This window comes from Quercus robur, chromosome 2 (assembly GCF_932294415.1).
Source record: "Quercus robur chromosome 2, dhQueRobu3.1, whole genome shotgun sequence".
NCBI lineage: Eukaryota > Viridiplantae > Streptophyta > Magnoliopsida > Fagales > Fagaceae > Quercus > Quercus robur.
The window spans coordinates 73,265,913-73,293,256 of NC_065535.1; the positions used below are offsets into that span (position 1 = coordinate 73,265,913).

The following is a 27,344-nucleotide window of genomic DNA, read 5'->3' on the forward strand; positions in this document are numbered from 1 at the left end:
CTACTGGTATAACTAACTCAAGTGATTAAATGTAACAACTAACTAATTAACTGTCACACCGTATCACTAACATCTTTATCACTTTACAGCTTATCACAGCATCATTACTGATCATTCCATCCGATAAATGCTGTCACTCAACAGTCAATATAACAAAGAAGGAGAATGATAAAGGAATTTGCATTGCATTTCAGATATGTCAGTCAATGTATCAATTACAAGTATTGATAGGAAATTCTTGCAATGGCATTAGCCAATGAGAACCAATACAACTCAACCACGACTCAACTACTAGTATAACTAACTCAACAGACTGACAACTAACCGTCACACTCTTATCTCTAGCATCTTATCACTTTACAGCTCACCTGCAACTCTTTCAGCATTTCTAGCTAGCTACATGACATAACCCTCCCCTTAAGAGAACTTCGCCCACAAGTTGAGGGTAATGCTCTTGAAGAGCATGCAAGATCCCCCAAGTGGCATCTTCTACAGGGGTACCTTGCCAATGAACCATGACTTAAGAGATGACTTTGTTATGAATTTTCTTCATCCTCCTTGGCTTTAAGCTCAGAACAAATGACACCTTCTGTATCAACATGAGGCAAGGAAGATAAAGGAATCACATGAGCTCCGAAAGAGAGACTAAGTCCAAGTTATAAGCCAGTTAGCCTGCTCTTTCAAGCACCTGGAATGGCCCATAGTACTCCTATATAATCACATTGAGCCAATATTTCAGATTATAGTTAGTGGCCAACTAACACACACAAAAGATAGCACTAAACAGAGAAAAGTTGCCTTGGTTCCTTTGTCATCATCATTGGCAATCATTGGTTGAACTTGATGTTCTTGCTGCCAGTGGTTGTAAGTTGTAACTCCCCCTGAATGATTTCCAGATTTGTTTGCAGATAAGTCATGCTTAGTAAAGAAACCAAAATTACATTTGTCCAATTTACATGAGAGCATAAGTGGTTATTTACCATCTCTTCCCTGCTTGTGGGCATGCATAGAAAGAAAGAGAGACAGAGGACATGCTTTTTCTATCCAAGATAAAACTTCTTATAGTCATCATTCATCATTGCAGCTCTCCAACATGCAGCTAGGGTCTTCCAATTCTTGACAAGTTAACCGTTCAAACTTCAAACCAGTAACCTACAGAAACATATATGCGTGTGTCTGTGTGAAATAGAGTGAGAGAGAATTCAGCAAGTGTCAAAGATTGAATGCCAGTCTTGCCTGAAATTTGCTTCACGAATCTAAAAAATATAATGTCGGAAGCCGTTAAAAAAGAAGGAAAACTAATGGTCATTTCACACATTTGGCGTTGATAAAGTTCAATCCACTTGTTATAGAGAAGGATTCTTGGTAAAACATAGTATTATTTTGCTAATGTCATTGGGAAAAATAAAATTTAAAATGGAATCCACATCTCTAATGGTTTAGATCAAGGATATGGATACTTTAGAAAATAACAGCAAAATGATGAACACATTAACTGTTAAAAACAAACAAGAAAAGGTTGTTCTATTTCAAGTGATTCCAGATCCTCTCTGCTGAACACTAAGTGACAGCACATCAGAAAATTCTTCCTCACAGACTATGTCCTCATAAACGATACTAATGGAACCATTGAGCACCTGTTCCATATTTACTAAAAGAAACTATATAACGAATATCATAAAGAATCCCTCTTTCGCAAAGCAATTCCCATAAAGAAGAATAGAGAACCACTAAGAGATAAAGCATGAAGTACAATCAGTTGGCAAGGTTACGTCTAAACTCTGAAGCAGCATAAAAGGAAGAAAATCCACAAACAGTGGCGAAGCCGAGAAATTTTTCCGGGGGGGCCAAGTTAGTTGTGCTTACGTGAACTCAAAATGCATTAAATCTTATGAACTGAAATTTCTAATAATCTATTTTTCTATGGACACAGTTAAACAATTTGTAATCCAGTATCACGTTATAAGGAACCAATTTTTATTTACTTAGTTTTATATCTTTGAGCTCTTTTAAGGGGTTAAACATCTAGAGTTTCCATCACTTGGGATAAAGAATTGATTAGTAGCTTCCCAATTTTTAATATTTGTTCTTTTAAACTATACGTTAGTAATGAATATTTGTTCTCTTAGATTATAGATTACTCACATTTTAAAATTCAAATTAAATAACCAAATTTTAAAAAAAGAAATAGAAAAAAGAGTGAACAACGAAGTGTTAATGTTAAAAAAAAAAAGTAACCTGATATAAACTGTAAGGTTAAGGGCCCAAATCATATATTGGACCTTAAGCCTAGGCCGAGAGTATGAGCAATCCGAGGATAAACAAATGGTAATGAATGATTCAGGTTCAGGATTTAGTGAGCAAGATATGAATAAGAAGTTGGTCCGAGGAAGAATAACTCCTCGGATACGAAAAGTACAATTTAAATATGTATTCCAACAATCAGGGTGACCTTTCAAGAAGCTCCATTAATAGGGACGTGCATCATGAACATACGAAAAGGAGGGGAATCCAAAAATATCTAAGGGAAAGCTGCTACCACAGCATTGAATGCACTGCAGCTATTTTTCTGACTCATTTATGTGGAAAAGATCCCTAAACAGTGTTGCTTTGGCCACCACAACTCGCAGAAAGTCAAAGAGGTGTCTGATGGGATAGGTATTCAAGTAAGGGCTCAGATGACCAACAAGTGTAGGATTAAAATGATTTGAAGGAAACTATATAATGTAAGGGACTTTCCATGAGGAAGGGATGGGAAAAATAGAAAAAAAATACTGTAGCAATCAAAGTTATACTTGTACCCAACTGTTATTGATTTGTATGAAAAAAAATACCTCATCAGACAGTGAATTCATTCAGTTTTATTTTCTTTGTTCTTACTTGATCATCTTTTAAATTCATACTAGCCGTTGTCAAATTTATTAGGGTCTAGTTCTTTGATCCACTCTCTACAAATTTATTGTACTGGGCTTATTGGGCCAAGATCCCATACACATTGGACTTAGGCTGCAAAATGTGTCCCTACATAAACAATTATATAATATATTGTTATTAAATAACATAAAATCAACAAAACAAATATCTTTTATCAACTAGTAAAGTCTCTTATAGTTAAATAAAAGTTTGGGATTCAATCCCTAGTCATTTACATCAAAAATCGATTGGTATTTTGGTTTGATAATAAGGAGATATCATCAGAAGTGAACACCATAAATTGAATCTCTCTCTCTAATAAAAAGATATTATCAGGAGCAGACACCATGATCATAGGTTGAAACTCTCTCTTAACAAAAAAAAAAAAAAACTATATGGGAAATGTGTTGTACAGCTGTACAACACTTCATTACTAGGGTAAAATACTATTTGGTCCCTAAACTTTATAAAAAGTTTGCTTTTGGTCCCTAAACTTTAAAAAGTTTGTTTGTTTTTTTGTTTTTTTTTTTTTTTTCCCTAAACTTTATAAAGAGATTTTTTAATAGTTTAGGGATGAAAAACAAACTTTTGGTAAAGTTTAAGGACATGAATAGAACATTTTCAATAATTTAAGGATAAAAGATGAACTTCTTAAAATTTAAGGATGAAAACTGAATTTTTAATAAAGTTTGAGGATCAAAATAATATTTTATCCAAGATTCTATCTTAGGTATTCAATAGTGTATTCGGCCAAGAGTTTCCATAGTAGTTTAAAGCATGAAGACACAGAGTGAGAGAAGGGGGGAGATGATATCAGTTGTGCAGGCGAGGAATGGTTTCACGGACTCCTAGCAAGGTGACCGTCGGTGCGGAAAATTGACATATAGCAAGCCGACGTGATGGGGAAAATTTCATGGTGCCCATAATAATTTTTTTTTTTTTTTTTTTTTTTTTTTTTTTTTGCGTTTTTAATTATAATAACTTTATATATGTAGCTAATTTGAAATTTATTAGAGGAGAATGGGGCGTTTTGTAAAGGCCACGGGCTTATAAATGGCTTAGATGTTGGATTTTTTTTTTTTTTTTTACCAAATTTAATATTTTGAGGTTTTTTTTTTTTTTTAATGGATAAGTTCAAAAATTCTGTGGAGTCTATTCTAAATTTTGAGAGAGCAAACCCTTCAGGGGGGCTGATGAATACGTTTCGCCATTGTCCACGAACAGGGGCGGCCCAACATAATTTGGGGCCTAAGGCGAAAAAGTTATGCGGGGCCTTTAACATGTAAATATTAATTAAACAAAATTATTTAATACTAATCAAATTAAAGTTAATTTGATACATTAAATACATAAATAATACCAACTAGACCAATGTTAATTTCATATAGAGAATTGAATATCATAGTTGAATTATAAATATTAATAAAAAGAAATAAAAATATATTGTGATTGAAAAAGATACTTTATTTTGAATATAAGACGATACATAGTTAAATAAAGTTGTAATCTAATTTTTAATTTAATATTTTGATTTTAAGAGAGAGAGAGAGATAGATCTTATTTGGTGTATGGTTTTGTAGGATATTAATTTACAAAAATCAAAGTCTCAAACTATTAGGGGAGATTAATCTATAATTGATGATTTAACACATTTGCAACATCTTTTTGAAATATTTTAGGGTTTTAATTGAATTAATGTTCTATTGGTCTCGTACTTTGAGAGTCTTAATAGAAATGAAAAAGAAAAATGCGCTAATTAAAAGTATTATAAAATGTTCAAAATATAATGTGATATTGTCTCTCATTGATAAACTTCGTCAATTTAACTAATGAATGTTTATATCACATTTTTTGTGATTAATAACATGACAATTTGTAAGTCAATAGTAAAATTTGTAGATCACTAATAAATAAATAAAATGTACAACTTTTAGAAAATATATATAATTTTATAAAAATTTGGGCTTATAACTTTAAAAAGTGGGGCCTTTTTTTCCTAAGGAATTTTTTTTTTTTTGGTGGGGCCTTAGGCCTAGGCCTAACTTGCCTAGGCCTTGAGCCGGCCCTGTCCACGAAGATAATGACATGAGTACACGGAACTCATTACTCATACTTGTTGGAAAGTGGGTAGGATATGACCTTAGCATGGTCAAAGAAAGCTTAACAACAATTTTGGTGACAGTCAATATTAGGCTTGCTCTTGTAACATTTGTAATACCCCTAAGAACATTTACCTTCATACACCAAAAGGACTAATCAAATTGCAATTGGAATCCCAAATTCTTGTAATCATTTATAAACTTAAAATTCACCTAATAAACACCCACGTGAGATTTGAATTATACTTACACAACTCATATTTAGTGGTGAAGCTAGAAATATTTTTTAAGGGGACTGAGCTAAGCTGTTTAAAGTTCTTAAGTATTCAAATTTCATGATTAAAAAATTACTTTATTACACAAATTATTTTCAACTCAGCAAAGTTTTTTCATCACATTAAAATCACTTACAATAGATTATGAACTAAATTAAAAAAAAAAAAATTTGTAAGGCCTCAAATGTTTAAATTTCCTAATTAAATTAATTATAATAAACAACTCTATAATAATGGCTTAAGTTAAGTGGTCAAACACTACTATTAACTATTAACTATTAATTAAAAATAAAATAATAAATATTACTATTATCAAATTTAAGCCAAGAAATAAAATAATAAGTCTAAAGTACTAGCACTACAACTTTAATAAAATAATACAATTTAACAATAAGTTAATAAAATAAGCATAAAAATGAACTACTTCACTCCATCCAAGATTCAAAACGTGTAAGAGCATTCACATCAGCTCTTGTATAAATGTGTAAAATACACATTTTGGCCACTTTTACATATTTTGAACCAAAAAACATACTACATCAGTCCATTTAAAATCATGTATAATCATCTAAAATTTTCAACGAGCAACAGTACCCGTGTAAATTTACACGGGCACTGTAGCATGTGTATTTAGTTTTTTATTAATTTCCGTTCGCACCAATTTTTCTCTCTCTTCTTCGTGCACAACGACCTCAACTCCTCATCTTCTTTTCCTCAGATGCACACAAACACACCCACACACAAACACATCCACACAGAAAAATCAACACAGAGATACACTTGCTAAAAAAAAAAAAAAGAGATACATAAACGCACCCACACACAAACAAACTCAAACGGAAAAACAAAAAAGAGACAGATCGGTGCTTATCGGAACGATCAGAGCTCGTGGGTCTCGCTTGATCGGAGCTCGTGGGTATGGGTCTTGCCTGATCGGAGCTAGGGAGATCGGTGCTTGTGGATCGGAGCTAGGGAGAACTAAGCTGTGGATCGGTGCTTGTGATCGGAGCTGTGGATCGGTGCAGCTGTGGATCAGAGCTATGGATCAGTGTAGCTGTGGATCAGAGTTGTGGATCGATGCAGCTGTGGATCGATGCTTGTGATCGGAGTTGTGGATCGGTGCTGTGGATCGGAGCTGTGGATCGGTGCTTGTGACCGAGATGATGTGGATTGGTTTGTGACTGAGAGGGAGAGAGATGAGTTTAGAGAGATAGACCGAGAGGGAGAGAGTGGGTATGGAGAGATAGAAGAGAGAGAGCAAGAAATCAGAAAATATGGTAGAGAGAGAGAGCGCGTATAAAAATGGGTAAAATGGGTTAGTTGAGAGAAATAATAAAATAATTGAGAAAATTGATTATTTAAATAAGAGAGGTGATAGAATAGATGAACTGATGTGGGTGTTTTGTAAAAGTGATGGTGTAAAATAGAAAAAGTAGGTTTTTGGTGTAAAATAGATGAAATCTTTTAGATGAGCTGATGTGAATGCTCTAAGAGCGTTCACTGGCCACTGTATAATAGAAAAAGTTCTAAATTTTACACAATTTGGCCTAAAACAATCACGAAACAAGCTTTGATTATCTACAAACTCCATCCAAGATTCGAGTGTGTATATTTACAAACCTGCTATAGTGATTGTATATTTACTGTAACTATGTATTTAATATTTTATTGTTTTTTCTCTCATCTCCTCATTATACCTTTTCTCATTCTCTCTATTCCCCAAACTCTCTTCTTTCTTCTTCTCCATATTCATCTTCATCTTCATCTCCATCTCCATCTCCTTCACTCACTCTCTCTGCCTCTAAATTCCTCTAAACAAGACAAAGTCGATCAACTAGCCACCAAACCTAAGCCAAAAATTCCAACAAAGGCTGTGTTTGTTTCTCGTAAAATATTTTCCGGAAAATATTTATTTTCCGGAAATGCTATTTTCAGGAAAGAAAAATGTATTCAAGCTGTTTGGCTGCCTCAAAATTCGTTTTACGGAAAATCAATTCCGGTGTTTGGTTCGTTCAAACATTTTTATAGAAAATGCTTTACATAGCCAAGCCAACCCAATTTTCCATACACTTCCTCAGCTGTAAACATGTGGATAATGAATCAATTCCACACTCATTCACAAAAGAAACAAAACCCAGCAAAAAAATTCATCAAATCCGGTCAAATTGAGATCGCGCGGCGGAGGAGAAGGTGAGATCATGTGGTGGAGGCGAGATCGAGCGACAAGATCGAGCGGCACGGTGCTGCGATCGACGAGCGGCGCGGTGCTGCGATTGACGATCGGCGTGGTGCGATCGTCGGATTGGAGCTTAGTCTGTGGTCGCTGGCGAAGTCTCTTCTTCCTCTCTCTTTGCGATCTGGGCTCTCTCTTCTCTCTCTCTCTCTCTCTCTCTCTCTTGGGAAATACTTTGAAGTGAAAATGAGAACTGAATTCATTTTCCGCCTCATAAGCCTTATTTTACGGTCAAACTGACCCAAAATCACCAAGTTCCCAAACCCAAGAGAGAAACCAAACTTAAGAGATTTTGGTGGTGGCTTGTGGTGGTTGATTGGCTAAACCTATGATGTTCGGCCATGGTGGTTGATAAGTATAATTCCTAAAACCTAAGTGATAACTGACTACCTTATAGTAGTTGACGACCCTAAAGTAGCTGACGACTTTGCTTATATTCTCTTGATTGACCCCAAAAGGTTGACAATCCATATTGGGGATGACGAGAGCAACTAAAGGTTGTCAAAGCATGGATTAGAGACGACTAGAATGACGTTTCATGGAAGGATAAGTTAACGGGATGAAGTTGACGGGTCCAACATGTCTTATGCGTGGTTCGCACGCATATGTATATAAAGAAATATCTTGCGCCCTATACTTAACCCTAATCAAGAAGACTTCTACAAGAAAAGGATTCCACAAGATACGCGAAATAAAGAGTTTCTCTCCTACAAGGAAACATCTTCTTAAACAAGGCACGAATGTTAGCCCTACACTATTATAAAAGCCTCGAGACCTTCACAAGTCAAGGTACACATAATTTCCCCCAGCTCTGACACTCTAGAGTTGTGAAAAGTTCTAACTTGACCTTCGGAGGATATTTGGCTGGCACTACACCGGTGCTTTCTATTAGGTCTTCTCTTTTTGTTGTGCAGGTATTGTTTTGAGCGTACAAAGGCTGTGTGGCTCACTAATGATTTTTCGGCATCATTAGTGGTCTAGGCTAGGTGGAGTTCAGGTTTAGAGAGCTTGAGAGAGAAAATGTTTGATTTATTTAGGTTACAGCCTTTGTGGTGGTTATGTGAGCTTCAACCATGGACATGCAGGTTTGGCTTTGTGATAGTGAAGAGAGAAGAGAGCTGAGAGATGAGAGATGAGAGAGATCATTTTATTTTTTTAAGGAAAAGATGAGAGAGAACTTGAAAAGAGAAGAGAAATAGTTATAAAAATTCTAGTCTCATCACACGCGCCTTGTGCGTGCAATGAGGCCTTTTTTTTTTGTCTAGTGTATGTGAGATTAGGAATTAAAGAAAATGAAAATTCAAAAAAAAAAAGAAAAAGAAAAATTAAATAAAAGAAACCGGTGAGTCTTGATAAATTAAAAAATAAAATAAAAGGTTTGAACGTGGTCTTGAGGGAAATATCAAATCGGACTGAGAAGTTTTTTATTTTTATTTTAATTTTTGGATAAGTTTTTTTTGAAGACATAGCTTAATAGAGAGTGTTCTATTTGGTAGGCATTTTATGTGGAGTTGAAAATATATCTTTACCAAGTTATTCTCATATTTTGTTCCTAATAAACGTAAGATTTAAGGGTATTTCTGAATCACATAAAAGTAAAGTCTAAAGAGGAAAATATTTTTATAGATAGTATAGAAGGAGAAAAATAATAAAATAATAAAAAATGATTTCTTAAATAAAATAAAGTGTATAATAGATAATTTGATGAGGGTCTTTTGTAAAAATATTTGTGTTAAATAGAAAAAGTAAGTCCTTTCGCTAAAATAGGCAAAATAAATAAATAAATAAATAAATAAACAAATTGATATGATCAAACATCAAATTGTCAAACTAAAGTACTAGTACTATACTCTTTAGTGACTGTTTGGATTCGGCTTCTTGCGCTCACGTTTTGCTTTCAATGCGTTTCAGCATTTTTTTTTTATTTTTTTTTTATTTTATTGTAGCCGCACTTGTTGACTTTTTGTCCATGAACAGTGCATCCGTGTACTGTTCACGGACCCACAAACTTCATTTATCAACAACTTTTTCATTAAAAATGGGTCCCACAGCACTATTCATACATTTAAAAATTATTTTGCTACAGTGTTTTCAGTTTTCAGTTTCAGCAAAATTAAGTTTTATCCAAACAACCCTTATTCATAAATTGAAAAAGCGGAACTCTTAACTCTTAAGATTCAAACTGAAGAAACAGAGAGACTGAGAGAGATACCTTTGTGAAGATAGATTGGCTAGTCAATTCTTCAACAGCGTGAACTCGATTACTGGTTAGAGTTGTACTTGCAAGTTTGGTGGCGTAAAGGCAATTTTTTTTTTTTTAATATCAACTTTTACTTTTACATTTTGGGAGTAAACGCCTGTGAAATTTAGAGTTTTTTATATATTAACTATGCGAATTTTTTGGAGTTTATTTTTTATTTTTAATTAGGAGCCTTGATTTAGAAAATATCTGGGTTTTATTTGTTGCGATATTCATATTTGTTAAAATTATTATTTTTGGGGTGCTTCGGGGGCTGAAGAAATGGGCCAAATTCTATTTTTATTTTTTTGTTTTTTTTTTTCCTGAACAAACTTAAGATTTGGGGACTGATACATGCTTATATTTTTTGCCAAATCTTAGCAGCCAATAAGTAAGTTTTTTTTTTTTTTTTTTGAACAAACTTAAGATTTGAGGGCTGATACATGCCTATATTTTTTGCCAAAATCTTAGGAGTCAATAAGTAAGTTGTTCTTAACCTTTATGGTTTTTAAGGGAGGCCACCCTAGCTCCGCATATGATTGTCATATTCATACAATTCAATCTTATCAAATCCACCCAAAATCAGGTATCATACCTAAAGTCCACCAACCAATCAATTATGCCTTCAACCAATAGAATTTTTTTTTAAAAAAATAAATAATTAGGGGGAGAGAGAGAGTACGAAGATTATAATATAATTTGCACATGGAGAATGACATTATTATAAAATAACCACTGAGAGATGCCTTTTTACTCTGTTCATTAATAAGAAGCAAACAAAGGGTGCTGCAAAGTTACAATAGAAATCATTGGAGAGAGATGGCATGGAGATATTGTTACAAGGATGTTCTTCCATTTTCTGGCATGGTTGCAGCAGAGTGCATAAACGTTGGCTTAAACATCTTATTCAAAGCATCCACTTCGAAAGGACTGAGCTACTATGTCTTTATTCTCTACTCCTCTGCTATTGGTACTCTTGTTCTACTCCCTTTCCATTTGGCCTTCATCTTTCGTGGGTATGTCTCTCGATTTCCATTTCTACCATAATATTAGTGAAACAATCTTGATAAATTATATTTTCAAACTTATTTCTACCACAAATTTCTTTTTCAATCTTTTCTATCCCCTTTACAGTTTTCTTTGGATTGATAGCCTTGAGAATGTTCTTATGAAGAGGAAGAATGTTCTTAAGCCAAAATTTCACCATTTTAAGAAATATGTTTTTACATCTTGATTTTTATGTTTTTGTTATTTATTATTATTATTATTTTGTGTTTTTAACGGTAAAAGTACAAATGTGGGTTACGGAAGCTTAACAAATGAACCTCAGGTTGCAAAATAACATCTTTTAAACCACAGGTAGACAACTTTAATTTTGGCCAAACCATAATGAGTAAGTTGTAATTTGCCATTTTTTAAAACTTTTTTTTTTTCAAAAAATAAAACATTTTATTTAAACCTTCCATCCCAAATTCCATTAATCTTATTAAAGGGAAAAATAATTTATGCAACAGGCGCATGAGATACCATCTCCTCATTAAAGGTCACTTGACCGATTAGGTTTAATTTTTTTAATTATAAGGTTTAAAATGAAATTACTTTAAAGTATAACTTTTAAGTAAAATCATAGAAACTATGAGTATTAAATAAAATTATTTGAAATTATAAGATTTAAATAAAAACTTATCCAAAACTATGAGGTTTAAATGAAAATTACCTGGAACTTTATGGTTTGATATTACAACCTCATTTATGAGTAGTTTCTCTACGAAGAAAAAAATATATATCTTTCATGTTCTCATATCATTTATAATGTGATTTTACATCAAGATTTTGAGGACAAGGTTTCTTCAAACTCCACCTATAACTTTTTATTGAACTTGAACTTTGAAAATTTAATTGTTAGATTACATGTTTTTTTATGTTCTTAACATGCATGTTGAATGTTCAAATAATATATTATTTACTATTTGATCAAAAAAATTTATTTTATGCATAATTTTTTACCATAAAAACTTGAAATTTAAACATGTCATTGACGACATAATTATTAATCTTTGATCTTGTTAAAATTTTGTAAACACAAAAAATATAATAAGAACATGTAATCCAAAAGGTTAGATTTTCAAAATTCACATTTAATAAAAAGATATAAGAGAAGCTTGAAAGATATCTCTCCAAACTATTTTAGAGAGAAACCTTTTTCCAAATTTTGATGATGTATTTTGTTATAGAATATTTGATGAAATATTAACAAAAAAGCTTCTTTATACATGTAGAACAACCGGGCTTCCTACAATCAAGTGGCCTATCATCAATAGAATTTTCCTACTTGGCCTAATGGGGTAAGAAAGTGTTACACCAAAAAGCTTTGGCAATTTGATTTGAGATAAATATGGTAGAATTTCAACTTATGACATCTGCTCTATAATGATTGTTTTTTATCATCAGGTCAAGATACTAATTAATTTATAGTGTAGACGGGGTTTAAACCCCAAAACTTTTGTTTGATGAAGACTACGAGTTGAGCTAACAGAAATCCACTAATTTGTTTAAATGCATTTGGTTCCCTTGATGTAACGAAATCATACTAGCTTCCAACTTCATAGAAACGTAGGATACATTGGTTCATAATTTATGGGAATGTAAGATTATTATAACTAGTAAGTTGCTCGTGTGATGTACGGATAATTTTGTGATATTTTATGTAAGACGGTTTTTGATAATGTTGTACATATATTATAAAGAGAAGGTAAACTAAATTAGATTAAAGAAATATATATATATTTTGAGATATTAAAAATTAGTTTAGTAACTTCACTGCATATTTGTATTCTTCTCAAAGTAAAAGAAAAAAAATATATATATATATATATATATATTAAATCATGAAACAAAAAATTAATGAAAAAGAGTAATGGGATCATGAAAATCAACTAATTTGTGTTGCATTCACATAGACATGGTGTAGGCAAGTGTTTATGCATGTATCTTATAAATGATTTAAAATTAAACCATGGTAGAATTTGGTTTTACATTGCACACCAAATATTCTCTCTATTTATATATCCAAAACAAAAACTATCCAACCAAACTACCCAAACCTAAATCATATTTGAAACCCTAATTTAAGAAGAAAAAAGAAAATAAATTACCAATAGGGGTTTCGGCATTTTGATGGTGATGGAAGATCAGTATAATGGAGGTGGTGACCCTTCAGATTTCTCTTTCTTTCTGTTTCAAATGTTTTGTCAGTCTCAAATATTTTATTTTGGTAATATATAGTGAAATTGTGAACAATCCACAACATTTTTGTGTCTCTTTATCTCTCTTCTGGGCCTTATCTACTTAGTTATTACTATTAGTCATTAATTATTATTATTTTTGACTTTTTTAAAACACTAAAATAGTGGGTATGCTAAAAGATATGAAGAATAGAGAAAAGTGTTGTGTAAGCTTAGGCAATTAATGAGATATTAATGAGATAATTGTAAAATAAGTTAACGTGAACTTTTGGGTAATAGTAAAAAAAAAAAAAAAAAAAAAAAACCCTAATGAAAGAGGTAAAAAAAGACTAAATGCAAAATTAAAGTGCCACTTAGTAGGACCTCATGCACTCTCGCACGAGGTCTCTGCTTTGATATATATATATATATATATATATATTGATTGAGTGAGTGATGTGAAGATAATGTGACTACCCATCAAATGGTTGCAATGACTAAATTGTCACCCATGGAAATATGAGATTTTATTTTAAATGACTCAACTGCCCAAAATCAGTAACACATAACTCCAAAATATGTGTCTGAAATGTGTATTTTGATCTTATGTTTATATTTTTTCTGTTTGGGAGGGCATGCAGGTTTTTAGCTCAGTTGTGTGGCTATAAAGGAATTGAGTTCAGTTCACCGACTCTCGCTTCAGCCATCAGTAACCTCACACCGGCTTGGACCTACATACTTGCTGTTATTTTCAGGTCTTTCTTTCTTAAGTCTGATCAGCAACTTCACTCAAGTCATATTGTACCTAATTTTTTATTTATAATTCAATTTTTAAGAATGAGGGATTTAAACCATGAATGTTTCATTAGAAATACCATGAAGTGCTAATTGAATTACAAAGGCTTTTGATAGTGCCTAAAATTTGTAACATGTTGCAATTGTGACCTTAAATTTAAAAAAAAAAATTAAATAATATATATATTTTAAAGTAATGTGTACTTCCACTAATAGTTTGTTTCTTTTCAAGTGGCTGAGTCCCTTGATATGCATAGAGTTGTACACACACTTATAACCTATCATTTCTCCTCTCTACCTCATAAAATATGATCATGGCAATAGCGTGGTTTTTGTTTTTGATACTTCACATAAATAAGACAATACACTAGTCTGTTAGCTACTGTAAGAAAACAGCAGAAGAAAAGACAAGAAAACCCAAACATAGAACAGGTTGCAAAAAATATACAAAACATCTCAGGCACTTAGGCAGAAGCCCCTGAGATATTCAAGAAAGTTGCTGTTGCTTCTTGAGCGTAAAATCTTGCCTCACCAAGAATTCTGCAATCTAATTTGATGACAGAAACTTCTCTCGAAAGGTATCCTACTAGTTTAATGTCGAATTTGTGACCAGTCACTCCTTTTGCACCCTGCATATACATAAACCAGCAATTTATGCATAAATAACCAGCACCACCATGGATTAAACGCCTTTGGATATCAGTACTCCAAAATTAAAGCTAAGCAATAGAGTGGTTGATTATACATTTGATATGGTACAAAGTGGAGAAGGGCTAATATATAAAGATAATGCAGGCGGCCATGCGCTCAGGGCCATACTTGATGTATTATTGAGCATTTTATTTATACATTTAAGCTCTGTGATTAAATTTAAACTTCTTAAACCCACCTCTTCCTTGTATATACAGGTATGTCTAACTGTAGTACAATGATTACGCCTACTGCTTTAATCATTGAGTGTCATGAAAACAATTATTGTTGATTACTGTCACTAAATTTTCTTCTTTCCTCTATTTTTATTGGTTCTTCAAAAGTATGGAAAATCTAGCTTTGAGAAGCTCAATCACTCAGGTTAAAATCATAGGCACATTAGTATCAATATCAGGAGCTTTGGTAGTAGTTTTCTACAAGGGCCCTACAATCATATCTCCATCTCAATCACTGTCTCTTTCACCTCATTCTCCACGAGGCACATCAGAAACAAAATGGGTGATAGGTGGCCTTTTACTTGCTGTTGAGTACCTTCTGCTTTCAGGCTGCAGCACTCTTCAGGTACTTTTATTTGATAGGTGATACTTCAAAGCATGGATTTGAATAGATTGGATTGGATTGTATGAGTGTGTGATGTGCAGCATGTGCTAAGTCCCACATTGGGTGTTTACTTTGTAGATCTTGGCTTGGCTTATATAAATGATTATGAGTAGCCATGACTGTAACTTGATTAGTGCTTTCAATATATAGAACAAACGTGAGTAATAATTTTCTTGTCTTGTGACATTGTGAGACAGTCTTTAGATAAGATAAATTTGAATTCTCTGGAATTTTTTACAGACCCAAGTTTTGAAAATATATCCAGCAGAGATAGTTGTGGTCTTCCTATACGTCTTGTGTACAGCAATTATATCTGCACCAGTATGTTTAATGGCAGAAAGAAGCTTACATGCTTGGACACTAAGGCCTGATGTAACATTGGTGACCATTTTATACTCGGTAAGAACCAAGAAAAGTGGGCAATACCAAATGATAGAACAAGTTATTGATAATATCTAACTTTCATTCTCCCCGATCAGGGATTCTTTGGTTCATCCATGAGTATTGTTATCGCATGGGCCTTGCACTTGAAGGGGCCTGTGTATGTTTCAATCTTTAAGCCATTGTCAATAGTAATTGCAGCTGCTATGGGTGTCATATTCCTTGGTGATGCTCTCTATCTTGGGAGGTATATAAATCTCTCCTTCTCATAAAAAATGCATTTTTATGCATGTATATAGAGACACAAATTACCTTCTCCTCCAGACTAAAACACCAATTAGAGTACTCTATCATGAAGAAAGGATCAACTAATTTTCACACTTCGTTGGCATTTTTTCTTTTCTTCCTATTGTTGCAGCCTCATTGGAGCAATAATATTATCGATTGGATTTTATGCTGTCATTTGGGCTAAAGCTAAAGAAGAATTGAGCTTGGGATCTTCATCTGATGATAAGACCCCTTTGTTGAATAGCTACAAATTTGAAGGTATGTAGAGTAGATATTTGCGGATGAATACTAGCTGATTAAAGATTGAATGGCACTGAGCTGCTTGCAGTCCAATACCTCAATGGTATTTTCACTTTTACAGTAAAAGTGCACCTCAGAAGGGCTAAAGAAGTGGGTTGATATCTGAGTACCTACAAACAGCAGTTAATCATTTCTTTTTTCTTTTTCTTTTTTTTTTTTTATTATTTTATTTTATGAAATGTCTTAGGTTGCTGATGAAGAAATGAGTGTGTAGTGTTTGGGGAACGAAGTTACTGAAGAACAGGGGAGAGTGATTGACTGGTTCAAAGTTGTCACCCTCCAAGAAGAAGAGAGAATAGAAGAAGAGAATTGAGAATGAGAACTATTGGCATGCAAATTGTCGTTATATTAAATGCTCTTGTAACTCTGTATGATAATGTTAAATGACAATATCCCTAACATTAATCTCAAGGGATAGCACAACTGGCTAGAAACCATGCATCATTAAGTAGAGGTTAGTAGTTTGAATCTCCAATTCTTCTTTCCTTTGGGACCAAAAGTTACCCCAAAAAGAAAAGAAAACAAAAACAAAATATTATTGCCAAAGAACCTTTCAAATTCTTTTTTCTTTTTTAAGAGATTATGCTTTTCAAATTCATGACAAATTAACCATTGAAACCAAAAACCTAGTCTAAACTCTATAGACAATTCTTTCTCAAAGATTGATTATGTGGTCGGTATAAAGCATCTGTTTACATTTATTACCAAAAGAAACTAGTACATACAGTAATAAATCATTTTGGATCTTTCAAATAATTCATTTTATAGAGTCCCATCTTCCAAAGCAATTCACATAGCTTGCGTTTAGATACTTGAATTTAGATTTGGATTAAAATTTGAATTTGAAATACCTTAATTCCAAATTCACAAATATTAAAATATGTCTTATGGATTTTAAATTATCCAAATAAGATATTTGGATTTTAATTACTCAAATCTAAATTCTTGTGCTCAAATCTTGCCATCCAAACACACCAGTAAAGAATCTGTATCTTCCAAAGAAATTTTCATAAGAATCCTTATCCTCCAAAGCAACTTCCAGAGCGAACCGTATCTTTCAAATACTATATAGGACCAACAAGTGGTGTAGAAACCTAAGCCGCTCTGATATATTGTTTAATTGGATCATTTATGTATTTAAATAGGTAAACCTAGTAAAAGCCAACCCGTTTTTAACAATCTGGATGAGTTGTTTTCACCAAGTTGGTTTTGCAAAATTTTACTTTTATAGGCCCAATACAACATCGTATTCCAAATTTTTTTAATGAATTTGAGATTAGATTTTTCAATGAAGAAAGAGTTCCAAGTTTAGCTCTGATCATAATATATTGGAATTGGAGTAGCTAATGAGATATGTAACATGCATTTAATGTAGTTTTTGGAGTTTGAGATATAATTTTGTTCCTAGAATTTTAAGATATGTAATAATAATAATATATAAATATATATATTTATTTAGAAAAAAGGTAGCTACAATTTTTTGTGGCATTAATATTTTATTCAATGTTTTTTAGTGTTGTTAATTATGGAATTTGGTTAATTTTTTGGAATTAATTTTAATTAGTAATTTGACATGACTATTTTTTTGACTTACATATTTATTTTATGATTTCTCAAAATTTTAATATATTTCTTAATTTTTTTTATTTGATCCTATGATTCGACCAATGACCTACTAGCTAACCTATTGGCATGTTGATCACCCTTTCCTTGTGCATTAATTCCTTGTATTTTTTTTTTTTTTTTTAAATATAGATAACTAATGTGAGCTTGAGTCTCTTAAAAAATTTAAATAAAAAATTTATGATAATGGTTCCCGCAAATATTTTACATAAGGGAATGATCAAACTGATACCTAATGATAAGCTACATAAATTAACAAAGAGCTTATTAATTTCACACTAACAATATAAAACATATAGTTAATTTAGCCTGTGAATTTTATTACTTTGTATAATAAATCATGGATTGTCAAGATAAATTAGTATTCAAATACATTATGAATTTTAAAATTATTTCGTATCATTATATAATAAAAAAAGTTAGATAAATAAAATACTATTTTAATCCCTAAATTTTAAATATATATTGTAGGGACACGATTATTTAATAGCCCAAGAATGACGTTAGGTTTGCACATGAAAGATCCCTTACAATATGATTTGTAGAGAGTGGGCTTAAAAGGCTTGCTCTTGATCCCTGGGCAACGGTCCGGTCCTGACTTTAGGGAGGGGGCTCATGTAGAAGGTGGTTCGGCCTAAACGTCCGGGCCATACAACGATGTAGCCTGAAGGGTTGGACTCCTCGGACTTAGTCCGAGGAGCATCGAGTTCTTCCCCTTTTTCTCCCTCTTTTTCTCCTGGCTTTCGTTTCCTTTTATACTCGTATTTTTCCCTCTCTTTAGGGTCCACGTGTAAGCTTTACCTTCGGGGCAGAAGACTTGTCCTATCAGCCCATACCTCAAGTGGTTGGGAGTAGACGTAAAGGTTGAATTGCTTGGTCAAGAATAGGGGCTTGTCAGGCACAGAGTTCTCCACTACAGTAGGGGCAGTCTTTTCACTTATCCTATCCGTGCATTAAGCTTATCCTTGACAATAGGTTCCCTCAGATCAGGTCCTGGGCCTTGATATATAGAGCGGGCCTGGGCCATGAATTTTCTGGCCCACAATAGCCCCTCAAAATCCTGCTGCCCGACTTTTAGTTGGGGGAGGAGGGTTTTGATGACTTTGGGCCCACATCACGGCTAGCTCAAGTTCTGCACTCCATTCATACTTGTGTTTTCACATTCACTCGGGAGACGTGCCAAGTCAAGAGTCATCCCTTCGTTCGCGAGTACTCTGGAGTTTCAGCAATCGAAGTGCACCTTCCCGAGGATCTTGAGATCCTACGGTTGTGGATGGTGTGGGAAGTTGAGCCAGAGCTGCTTTGTCTGCAGCGTGTCTTAGGAATCTGCTCAAATTAAATCACAGGTCACCTCTTTACCCTCTATATAAGTGGGATAGGTGATTGCTCTCCTGGCATATAAACCCTTCTGCTCCCTTCAGAACCATAACCCTTTGTCCATACCCAGTTCCCTTTGCCGGTGTCATCTACCCTTTGCGCCGTATGCTTGAGGCTTGGATGGAGATAGGGGAACTTCACTCGCCACAGGGGCACCGGACCCCTCCAAGACGTAAAGTGATGTGGTCTGGGCAGGGGAGGCATAGATTTAAGGTGTCTTCCCACTTGGACATGGTGGGAACGGTACGCTCCCATCTTTTAGTCAAAATCTGAAGCAGGTTCTGGTCACGCTAGATTTTTGGTGTGTCAGAAGAAAGATTCTCCGCCATCAGCGCCGTCTGCTTTGTCGCAGGCAAGTTTTGGTGTAGGCTCCTCAACTTCCGGCTCCCGGCACCTTCTCTTCGACGGTGTGGGCCTCAAGTTGGGCTCCCTGCACCTTTTCTTCAGTTGCGCTAGCCTGAAGTTGGGCGCTCTCTGCACCTTTTCTTCAATGGTGCAGGCCCCATGCTGGGTTCTTTTGCTGCCTGAGTTATGGGCATGTAAAAGTATTGAGGAAGAACAAAGTCTTGAAGCAGCAACCAACCTCTCCTCTGTACTACCTCCTCGGCATTATCTTATTCTCTTGTATTTTTCTTTTCGATTATGTACTTAGCTTTAGCAGCCAACCTCTCTTCTGTACTACCTCCTCGACATTATCTTATTCTCTTGTATTTTTCTTTCCGATTATGTAGTTAGTTTTAGTATAAGCTGATTCCAGCTTTTCATTGTACGATGTACTAGTTCTTTGTTTTAATAAAAAGGAAGGTTATTTACTTGTTTTGAATATTTTTCTTTTTCGCAACACTACTTTGTGAATGGGTGTGCTCCATGTGTGTTTTTCCTCAATGATACTTAGAGCAGGAAACCTTGAAACATAATCCAACTAACTTTAATTTACCGACATTACCAGGCATAAATAACGATAATTCACAGTAAATTAAACTTAGGAAACTAACCGGGATAACAGCTGAATATTCTGTAATAAGCGCGAGGGGACCGTCCGAGAACGATAAACTCTAAATAATTCATCCGAGTGGATAACCGAGCAGTAAGGGACTCCGATTGTGTTTTTGGTAACATATTGCTCTATGTTGCATCGATCCCTTTGGTACTGAGGATCCGAGGGCAGACTTGAGAATCCATGCAGTTTAGGAATTAACACAGATGTTAATGGAGAGTTCTCCTTGGATAGATTCTAAGGTCCATGTAATGTAGTTTTTCTTTTAAGTAGTTGGTTTCCCCATAGGCTTGAGTCCGAGGACCATGCAAGGCCTTGGTTCTGTCCATAACTTGTAGTTTTTCCTGTGTGTACTTGGTTTCCCCATAGGCTTGAGTCCGAGGACCATGCAAGGCCTTGGTTCTGTCCAAAACTTGTAGTTTTTTCTGTGTGTACTTGGTTTCCCCATAGGCTTGAGTCCGAGGACCATGCAAGGCCTTGGTTCTGTCCAAAACTTGTAATTTTTTGTGTGTACTTGGTTTCCCCATAGGCTTGAGTCCGAGGACCATGCAAGACCTTGGTTCTGTCCAAAACTTGTTTTTTTTTTAGTACTTGGTTTCCCCATAGGCTTGAGTCCGAGGACCATGCAAGGCCTTGGTTCTATCCAAAACTTGGCTTTTTCTTTTGAGTACTTGGTTTCCCCATAGGCTTGAGTTCGAGGACCATGCAAGGCCTTGGTTCTGTCCAAAACTTGTAGTTTTTTCGAGTACTTGGTTTCCCCATAGGCTTGAGTCCGAGGACCATGCAAGGCCTTGGTTCTGTCCAAAACTTGTAGTTTTTTCTGTGTGTACTTGGTTTCCCCATAGGCTTGAGTCCGAGGACCATGTAAGGCCTTGGTTCTGTCCAAAACTTGTTTTTTTTTTGAGTACTTGGTTTCCCCATAGGCTTGAGTCCGAAGACCATGCAAGGCCTTGGTTCTGTCCAAAACTTGTTTTTTTTTTTTGAGTACTTGGTTTCCCCATAGGCTTGAGTTCGAGGACCATGCAAGGCCCCGGTTCTGTCCAAAACTTGTAGTTTTTTCTGTGTGTACTTGGTTTCCCCATAGGCTTGAGTCCGAGGACCATGCAAGGCCTTGGTTCTGTCCAAAACTTGTAGTTTTTTCTGTGTACTTGGTTTCCCCATAGGCTTGAGTCCGAGGACCATGCAAGGCCTTGGTTCTGTCCAAAACTTGTTTTTTTTTAAGTACTTGGTTTTCCCATAGGCTTGAGTCCGAGGACCATGCAAGGCCTTGGTTTTGTCCAAAACTTGGCTTTTTCTTTTGAGTACTTGGTTTCCCCATAGGCTTGAGTCCGAGGACCATGCAAGGCCTTGGTTTTGTCCAAAACTTGGCTTTTTCTTTTGAGTACTTGGTTTCCCCATAGGCTTGAGTCCGAGGACCATGCAAGGCCTTGGTTCTGTCCAAAACTTGGCTTTTTCTTTTGAGTACTTGGTTTCCCCATAGGCTTGGGTCCGAGGACCATGCAAGGCCTTGGTTCTGTCCAAAACTTGGCTTTTTCTTTTGAGTACTTGGTTTCCCCATAGGCTTGAGTCCGAGGACCATGCAAGGCCTTGGTTCTGTCCAAAACTTTTGTGAGTACTTGGTTTCCCCATAGGCTTGGGTTCGAGGACCATGCAAGGCTTTGGTTCTGTCCAAAACTTGTGTTTGAGTACTTTTTTGTACTTATTTGCTTTTTCGCAGGTCAGCCCCTTGGCCATGGCGGGGAGAGTTGGCTTGAGGCCGGAAGCCCCTAGAGTTGCCCGTGCCGTTGGCACTGCAGGACGTAGCCCCTGGCAGAAGTTTATGTCGGAACAACAACTGCATGTCACCGGAGATGGGGGAAAACCCGCGAATCTCTGCTTGCTAGAGAGTTGACTCAAATGCCACCTGCGCCAACGCGCAAGCCTTTCCCACAGACGGCGCCAATTGTAGGGACACGATTATTTAACGGCCCAAGAATGACGTTGGGCTCACACATGAAAGCTCCCTTACAATATGATTTGTAGAGAGTGGGCTTAAAAGGCTTGCTCTTGATCGCTGGGCAATGGTCCGGTCCTGACTTTAGGGAGGGGGCTCATGTAGAAGGTGGCTCGGCCTGAACGTCCGGGCCATACAACGATGTAGCCTGAAGGGTTGGACTCCTCGGACTTAGTCCGAGGAGCATCGAGTTCTTCCCCTTTTTCTCCCTCTTTTTCTCCTGGCTTTCGTTTCCTTTTATACTCGTATTTTTCCCTCTCTTTAGGGTCCACGTGTAAGCTTTACCTTCGGGGCAGAGGACTTGTCCTATCAGCCCATACCTCAAGTGGTTGGGAGTAGACGTAAAGGTTGAATTGCTTGGTCAAGAATAGGGGCTTGTCAGGCACAGAGTTCTCCACTACAGTAGGGGCAATCTTTTCACTTATCCTATCCGTGCATTAAGCTTATCCTTGACAATAGGTTCCTTCAGATCAGGTCTTGGGCCTTGATATATAGAGCGGGCCTGGGCCATGAATTTTCTGGCCCACATATATATATATATATATATATTTATCTCTAAACTATTGCAAATTTCGTCTTTTATTTCTAAATTATTGAAAATGTTTTGCTTCATGTATTTAAACTTTAATAAAATGTCTTTTTTATCCCTATTTTTGTCTTTAAAATATTTAAAAAAACTCTTTACAAAGTTTAAAGAGGAAAAAAAATCTTTTTAAAGTTTAAGAACAAAAAGACAAACTTTTTGTAAAATTTAAAGACCAAAATAGTATTTTACCTAAAAAATTTATGATAACATAAATTTTTATAATTTTTACTTGACTATAATTAGTGCATAATAAAATGATGTTAGAGGTAAACACGTAAAGCTTAGATTGTAAACAAAATTCTACCCCATGTAATTTTTTTATTTTTGAGAATATAACCCATGTAAACTTGATCCCATAAAAAAAATTTCTAACTTCACCCACACGGCTGACTTGTATGGCAAAACAGTTCGGTCCTTGTCAATTGTCGCTGTTGCTTACGACTTTTGCGGTTTTTTTTTTGAATGTTGGTTATTTTCGTTGAATGTTGGTTTTCGAAGACCATTGCTAACGTGTCGGACTAAATCAAACCCACTTTGCCTAGTCAAGCATGATATTTTTAATATATCTCTGTTTTTAAAAAATTCAAGAGCCAGAAGGGAATATTGTGTCCCTTACAAAAGTATATTCTCACATTTTTTAAAAGGAAATTAATTAGATATTTAAATTATGGAATTATTGTATAGTTCATACATGTGCTGATTAATTTGCAAGAATGATATATATATATATATATATTTTTTTTTTGAGTAACTAATGATATATATATTCAAAGGTGAAAATTAATATGTTTGAAATTTGAGGGTCGGGGTTTAAGTTTTCAGGAAAGAGTTTTACACACATACACTTAAATTAGGTTAAAGTAGAATTTTATCTCTGATAAAAAAAATTAAAAAAAAAAACTAATGTGTTAGAGATTTGAGTACCGAAATATATATTATGTACTCTTTTGTAAACAAACCAAAAGGTCATAAAAATAATATGTATGTAACTTGACCACAACATCCCAATCTTTTTTAAAGAGCTATAGAAAGTTAAAAACTAAAAAGTCATATGAACACCAGTTATTCACTACATAATTTTTTATATAACTAGCGAGATGATATGTTATAATGGGTGTTTATAAAAGTAGTGGAAGTAGTAAGTTAATATGAATGTAATATTATTCCAATTATATATAATTTGTTGTTTCAATAGTTGTAAAAGAAAAGAATGTAAATTTTTTTTTGGTTCCTTAGCCTTACTATTTGCAAAGTAACCAACCAATCAATTATGTCTCCCAATGAAGATGAGGAAAATTGTCACTTTCTAGCTATTCCACAACATTGAAAGCAAAACCAATGATCAACGTGAAGAATACTATTATCAGCAACAACTGATTGAGAGATATTTTTTATTCCATTCATTAATATAATAAGCAAACAAAGGGATTCTGTTTGCTATAAAGATACAGCAGAATCATTTGAGAGAGAGAGAGAGAGAGAGAGAGAGAGAGAGATGGCAGGGAGCTATTGGTACAAGGATGTTCTTCCATTTTCAGCCATGGTTGCAGTAGAATGCACTAATGTGGGCTTAAACACCTTATTCAAAGCAGCAACTTTGAAAGGGTTGAGTTACTATGTCTTTATTCTCTACTCCTATGCCATAGCTACTCTCCTTCTCCTCCCCTTGGCCTTCATATTTCGCCGGTATGTCTCTTATAATCTCCTTTTCTATATCATACAAACATATTTTTCTCTATGATCAATCGAAATATTGACATAAAGCTGCTTGATATATGCAGACCAGGGCTTCCTACGTTCAAGTTATCTCTCCTCTATAGGATTTTTCTACTTGGAGTTCTTGGGTACGAAAATATTACACAAAAACAATAAGCATTTGCAATTTAATTTTGTGATTTTGAGATTTGAAGATGATAAATTTGGAAAACAAGAACTGTATTTTTCTTATGTTTATATTCTATGTTTTTTAATTTGGGTGGGCATATATGCAGGTTTTCAGCTCAATTATGTGGCTATAAAGGCATAGAATATAGTTCACCGACTCTAGCTTCAGCCATGGGCAATCTCACACCGGCTTTTACTTTCATATTTGCTGTCATTTTCAGGTTTTTTGTCCTCTTATATTTTTTGGAGTATTAAATATTAATGTGTGGCATCATCGTCCATTTGAACAGAAAGAATCAATTATAGAGCGCCAAAGTAAACATTTAAACAGTAAAATTAGAATATTTTAAACTTAGAGATCAAACGAGAACTTTTCTATCTTTTAGGCATCAACACTAGTAAAGTCTAATGTTTTATTTTATTTTTATGTATCATATGCACTTTTTTTAAATGAGAGGAAGTACCAGGTTCCAACCTGTCTCAAGCTTGGCCCAAGATTCCAAAAAGGGGTGGTTGAGATGGGGGCTGGGTCCGTGACCAGTACAAAATGCAGCCCAGGCTGCAAGGTCATGGCTAAGACATCACATAATTAAAAAAGAGTTCCAGAGTCTCGCAGTCTAAACTCTATAGTCTAAGACACGTATGTGGGGATCATACACGTTAGCTTAGAAAGAATGTCACATAAAATATAAATATTTATCACATACAATTTGAATGTCACAGGATGATATGATGCAATATAATATTTGTTTGTTTTTATGCATTTGTTTATGAATGAAGATTAAAAATTTGTTAAAATATAAAAAATCTTACAAATTAACAGGTTATCAATTAAAAAAAAAATTATTTATTATATCATTAAAGTGAAGCCAATTATATTTAGTACCACGTATATTTGTAAACATTTTGTAATAAAATGAACAATTTTAATATTTTCCATTGTCTATACTTCTTGGAAAGTGACCTTTGCTGCGAGGAACTCATTTCATTTCAATATATATATATATATATATATATTTTGATGAAAAAATAGTATAGTGCAAGAATTAATACTCTTTCATTGTCTGCGCTTAGTTTATCATTTTATTATTATTATTATTATTATTATTTGGACAATTTGATAGTTGCAATAATGGAGAGGGCTATTTGAACCATGAACACTTTTATTGAAAATATGAGGAGATGTCAATTGAGATACAACACTTTTGACACATTTAGTATATCATCGAGCCTTTACTTATTCATTTGTTATAAAATTGAAACTTCTGAAGCCCATCTAACTGCAGTACTATGGTTTTGACACCTCTTTCATTAATACAAGAAAATTTGATCTATAATTTGTGACTAAAATTTATTTTAAAGGCATGGTAGTAATAACTATTTCATTACACTTTATGCCTACATAACTTTGTTCCATGCTATTTAAGTTTGATTATCATCACCAAAATTTCTTCTCTCTTCTCCTCTTATGGTTGCTTAAACAAGGATGGAAAATCTAGCTTTGAGAAGCTCAATCACTCAGGCTAAAATCGTGGGCACAATAGTATCAATCTCAGGTGCATTGATAGTAGTTTTCTACAAGGGCCCAACAATCATATCAGCTGCATCCCAATCACTATCTCTTTCATTTCATTTTTCATTGGGCTCATCACAAACCGATTGGATCATAGGTGGAATTTTACTTGCTGCTGAGTACCTTTTGATTTCAATTTGGTACATTGTTCAGGTACATTATAAGAGATGGTAAAATTAAGTACTTATAAAAACTTTAGACTCCAATTTTTTTTTCTTTGATAAGTGAGTTTTGGCCTTAAGGGCAGGTGAAATTGAAAATTTGAACCTGTGACCGCATGGTTCCAATCTAATTAAGGTTACAAACGCTAAATTTGAATTATGTGGCATTTCACAGACCCAGGTTATGAAAATATATCCATCAGAGCTAACTGTGGTCTTCTTATACAAATTGTGTGCCACAATTATATCTGCACCAGTGTGTTTAATAGCAGAAGGAAACTTTAGTGATTGGAGACTAAGGCCTGATATAGCACTGGTGTCCATTATATTCACGGTAAGAAATTAACATTGGCTACACATGACAATTTTGGGTATTGATAATGTCTAACTTTCACTCTCTCTGATCAGGGCCTCTTTGGTTTACCCTTCACCACAGTTGTTCGCACATGGGGCTTGCACTTGAAGGGGCCTGTGTATGTATCAATCTTCAAGCCATTGTCAATAGCCATTGCAGCTGCTATGGGTGTCATTTTCCTTGGTGATGCTCTATGTCTTGGGAGGTACGTAATTCTCTTTCCTTCTCATGAAATTGCAGAAGCATACGCATATAAAGACTTACACACTCAATATTACTTATGTTATTTGCAATGCACTAATTTTTTTTTCAAAAATTCACTGTGTTTCTGTTCTTGCAGCATTATTGGAGCAATTATAATATCAGTTGGGTTTTATGCTGTCGTATGGGCAAAAGCTAAAGAAGAATTGAGTGAGGACCATTGCAATGGTATTTTGGGATCTTCATCTGATGGTAAGACCCCTTTGTTGCATAGTTACAAAGCTGCAGGAATATAGAATATATGTATGCAGATGAATGCAAGCTGATCAAAGATTGAAGAGTTTTAGAGGAAAAAAAATATTAGGTCAATCACCACATTCTATATTGTGACCACTGTAATTGTTACTTTTAATTTTACTTTACGTTAGTGAGACCTTTTTGGATATAGTCCATTTCTCACAAATGTATGGAAATTAATGCTACATTAATTCTTATGAGGAAAATGGCCTAACCATTGTGTAATTATATCTTTAAAA

General features: G+C 34.5%; 2 protein-coding genes across 2 annotated transcripts; both read left to right on the forward strand.

Moving 5' to 3' along the window:
- Positions 1-10,550: 10,550 nt before the first annotated feature.
- On the forward strand, positions 10,551-16,533 carry LOC126714937 (WAT1-related protein At5g40230-like). Its single transcript, XM_050415356.1, has 8 exons — positions 10,551-10,775; positions 12,039-12,104; positions 13,625-13,738; positions 14,813-15,050; positions 15,330-15,488; positions 15,569-15,717; positions 15,889-16,016; positions 16,246-16,533. The coding sequence occupies exons 1-8, from the start codon at positions 10,579-10,581 to the stop codon at positions 16,251-16,253; spliced, it is 1,059 nt and encodes a 352-aa protein (XP_050271313.1). The 5' UTR covers positions 10,551-10,578; the 3' UTR covers positions 16,254-16,533.
- Positions 16,534-23,948: 7,415 nt separating this feature from the next.
- On the forward strand, positions 23,949-27,344 carry LOC126714932 (WAT1-related protein At5g40240-like). The gene is made up of 7 exons (XM_050415352.1): positions 23,949-24,320; positions 24,416-24,478; positions 24,626-24,739; positions 26,004-26,244; positions 26,428-26,586; positions 26,661-26,812; positions 26,948-27,344. Exons 1-7 carry the CDS (start codon positions 24,130-24,132, stop codon positions 27,102-27,104), a joined length of 1,077 nt encoding a protein of 358 aa, XP_050271309.1. The 5' UTR covers positions 23,949-24,129; the 3' UTR covers positions 27,105-27,344.

Coding starts and splice junctions, on each gene's coding strand:
- LOC126714937 (XM_050415356.1), top strand. CDS start 10,579: ATGGCATGGAGATATTGTTACAAGGATGTTCTTCCATTTTCTGGCATG. Junction 12,105..13,624: donor TTCCTACTTGGCCTAATGGG/GTAAGAAAGTGT, acceptor GAGGGCATGCAG/GTTTTTAGCTCAGTTGTGTG. Junction 15,051..15,329: donor CAGGCTGCAGCACTCTTCAG/GTACTTTTATTT, acceptor AATTTTTTACAG/ACCCAAGTTTTGAAAATATA.
- LOC126714932 (XM_050415352.1), top strand. CDS start 24,130: ATGGCAGGGAGCTATTGGTACAAGGATGTTCTTCCATTTTCAGCCATG. Junction 24,479..24,625: donor TTTCTACTTGGAGTTCTTGG/GTACGAAAATAT, acceptor GCATATATGCAG/GTTTTCAGCTCAATTATGTG. Junction 24,740..26,003: donor ATATTTGCTGTCATTTTCAG/GTTTTTTGTCCT, acceptor TGCTTAAACAAG/GATGGAAAATCTAGCTTTGA.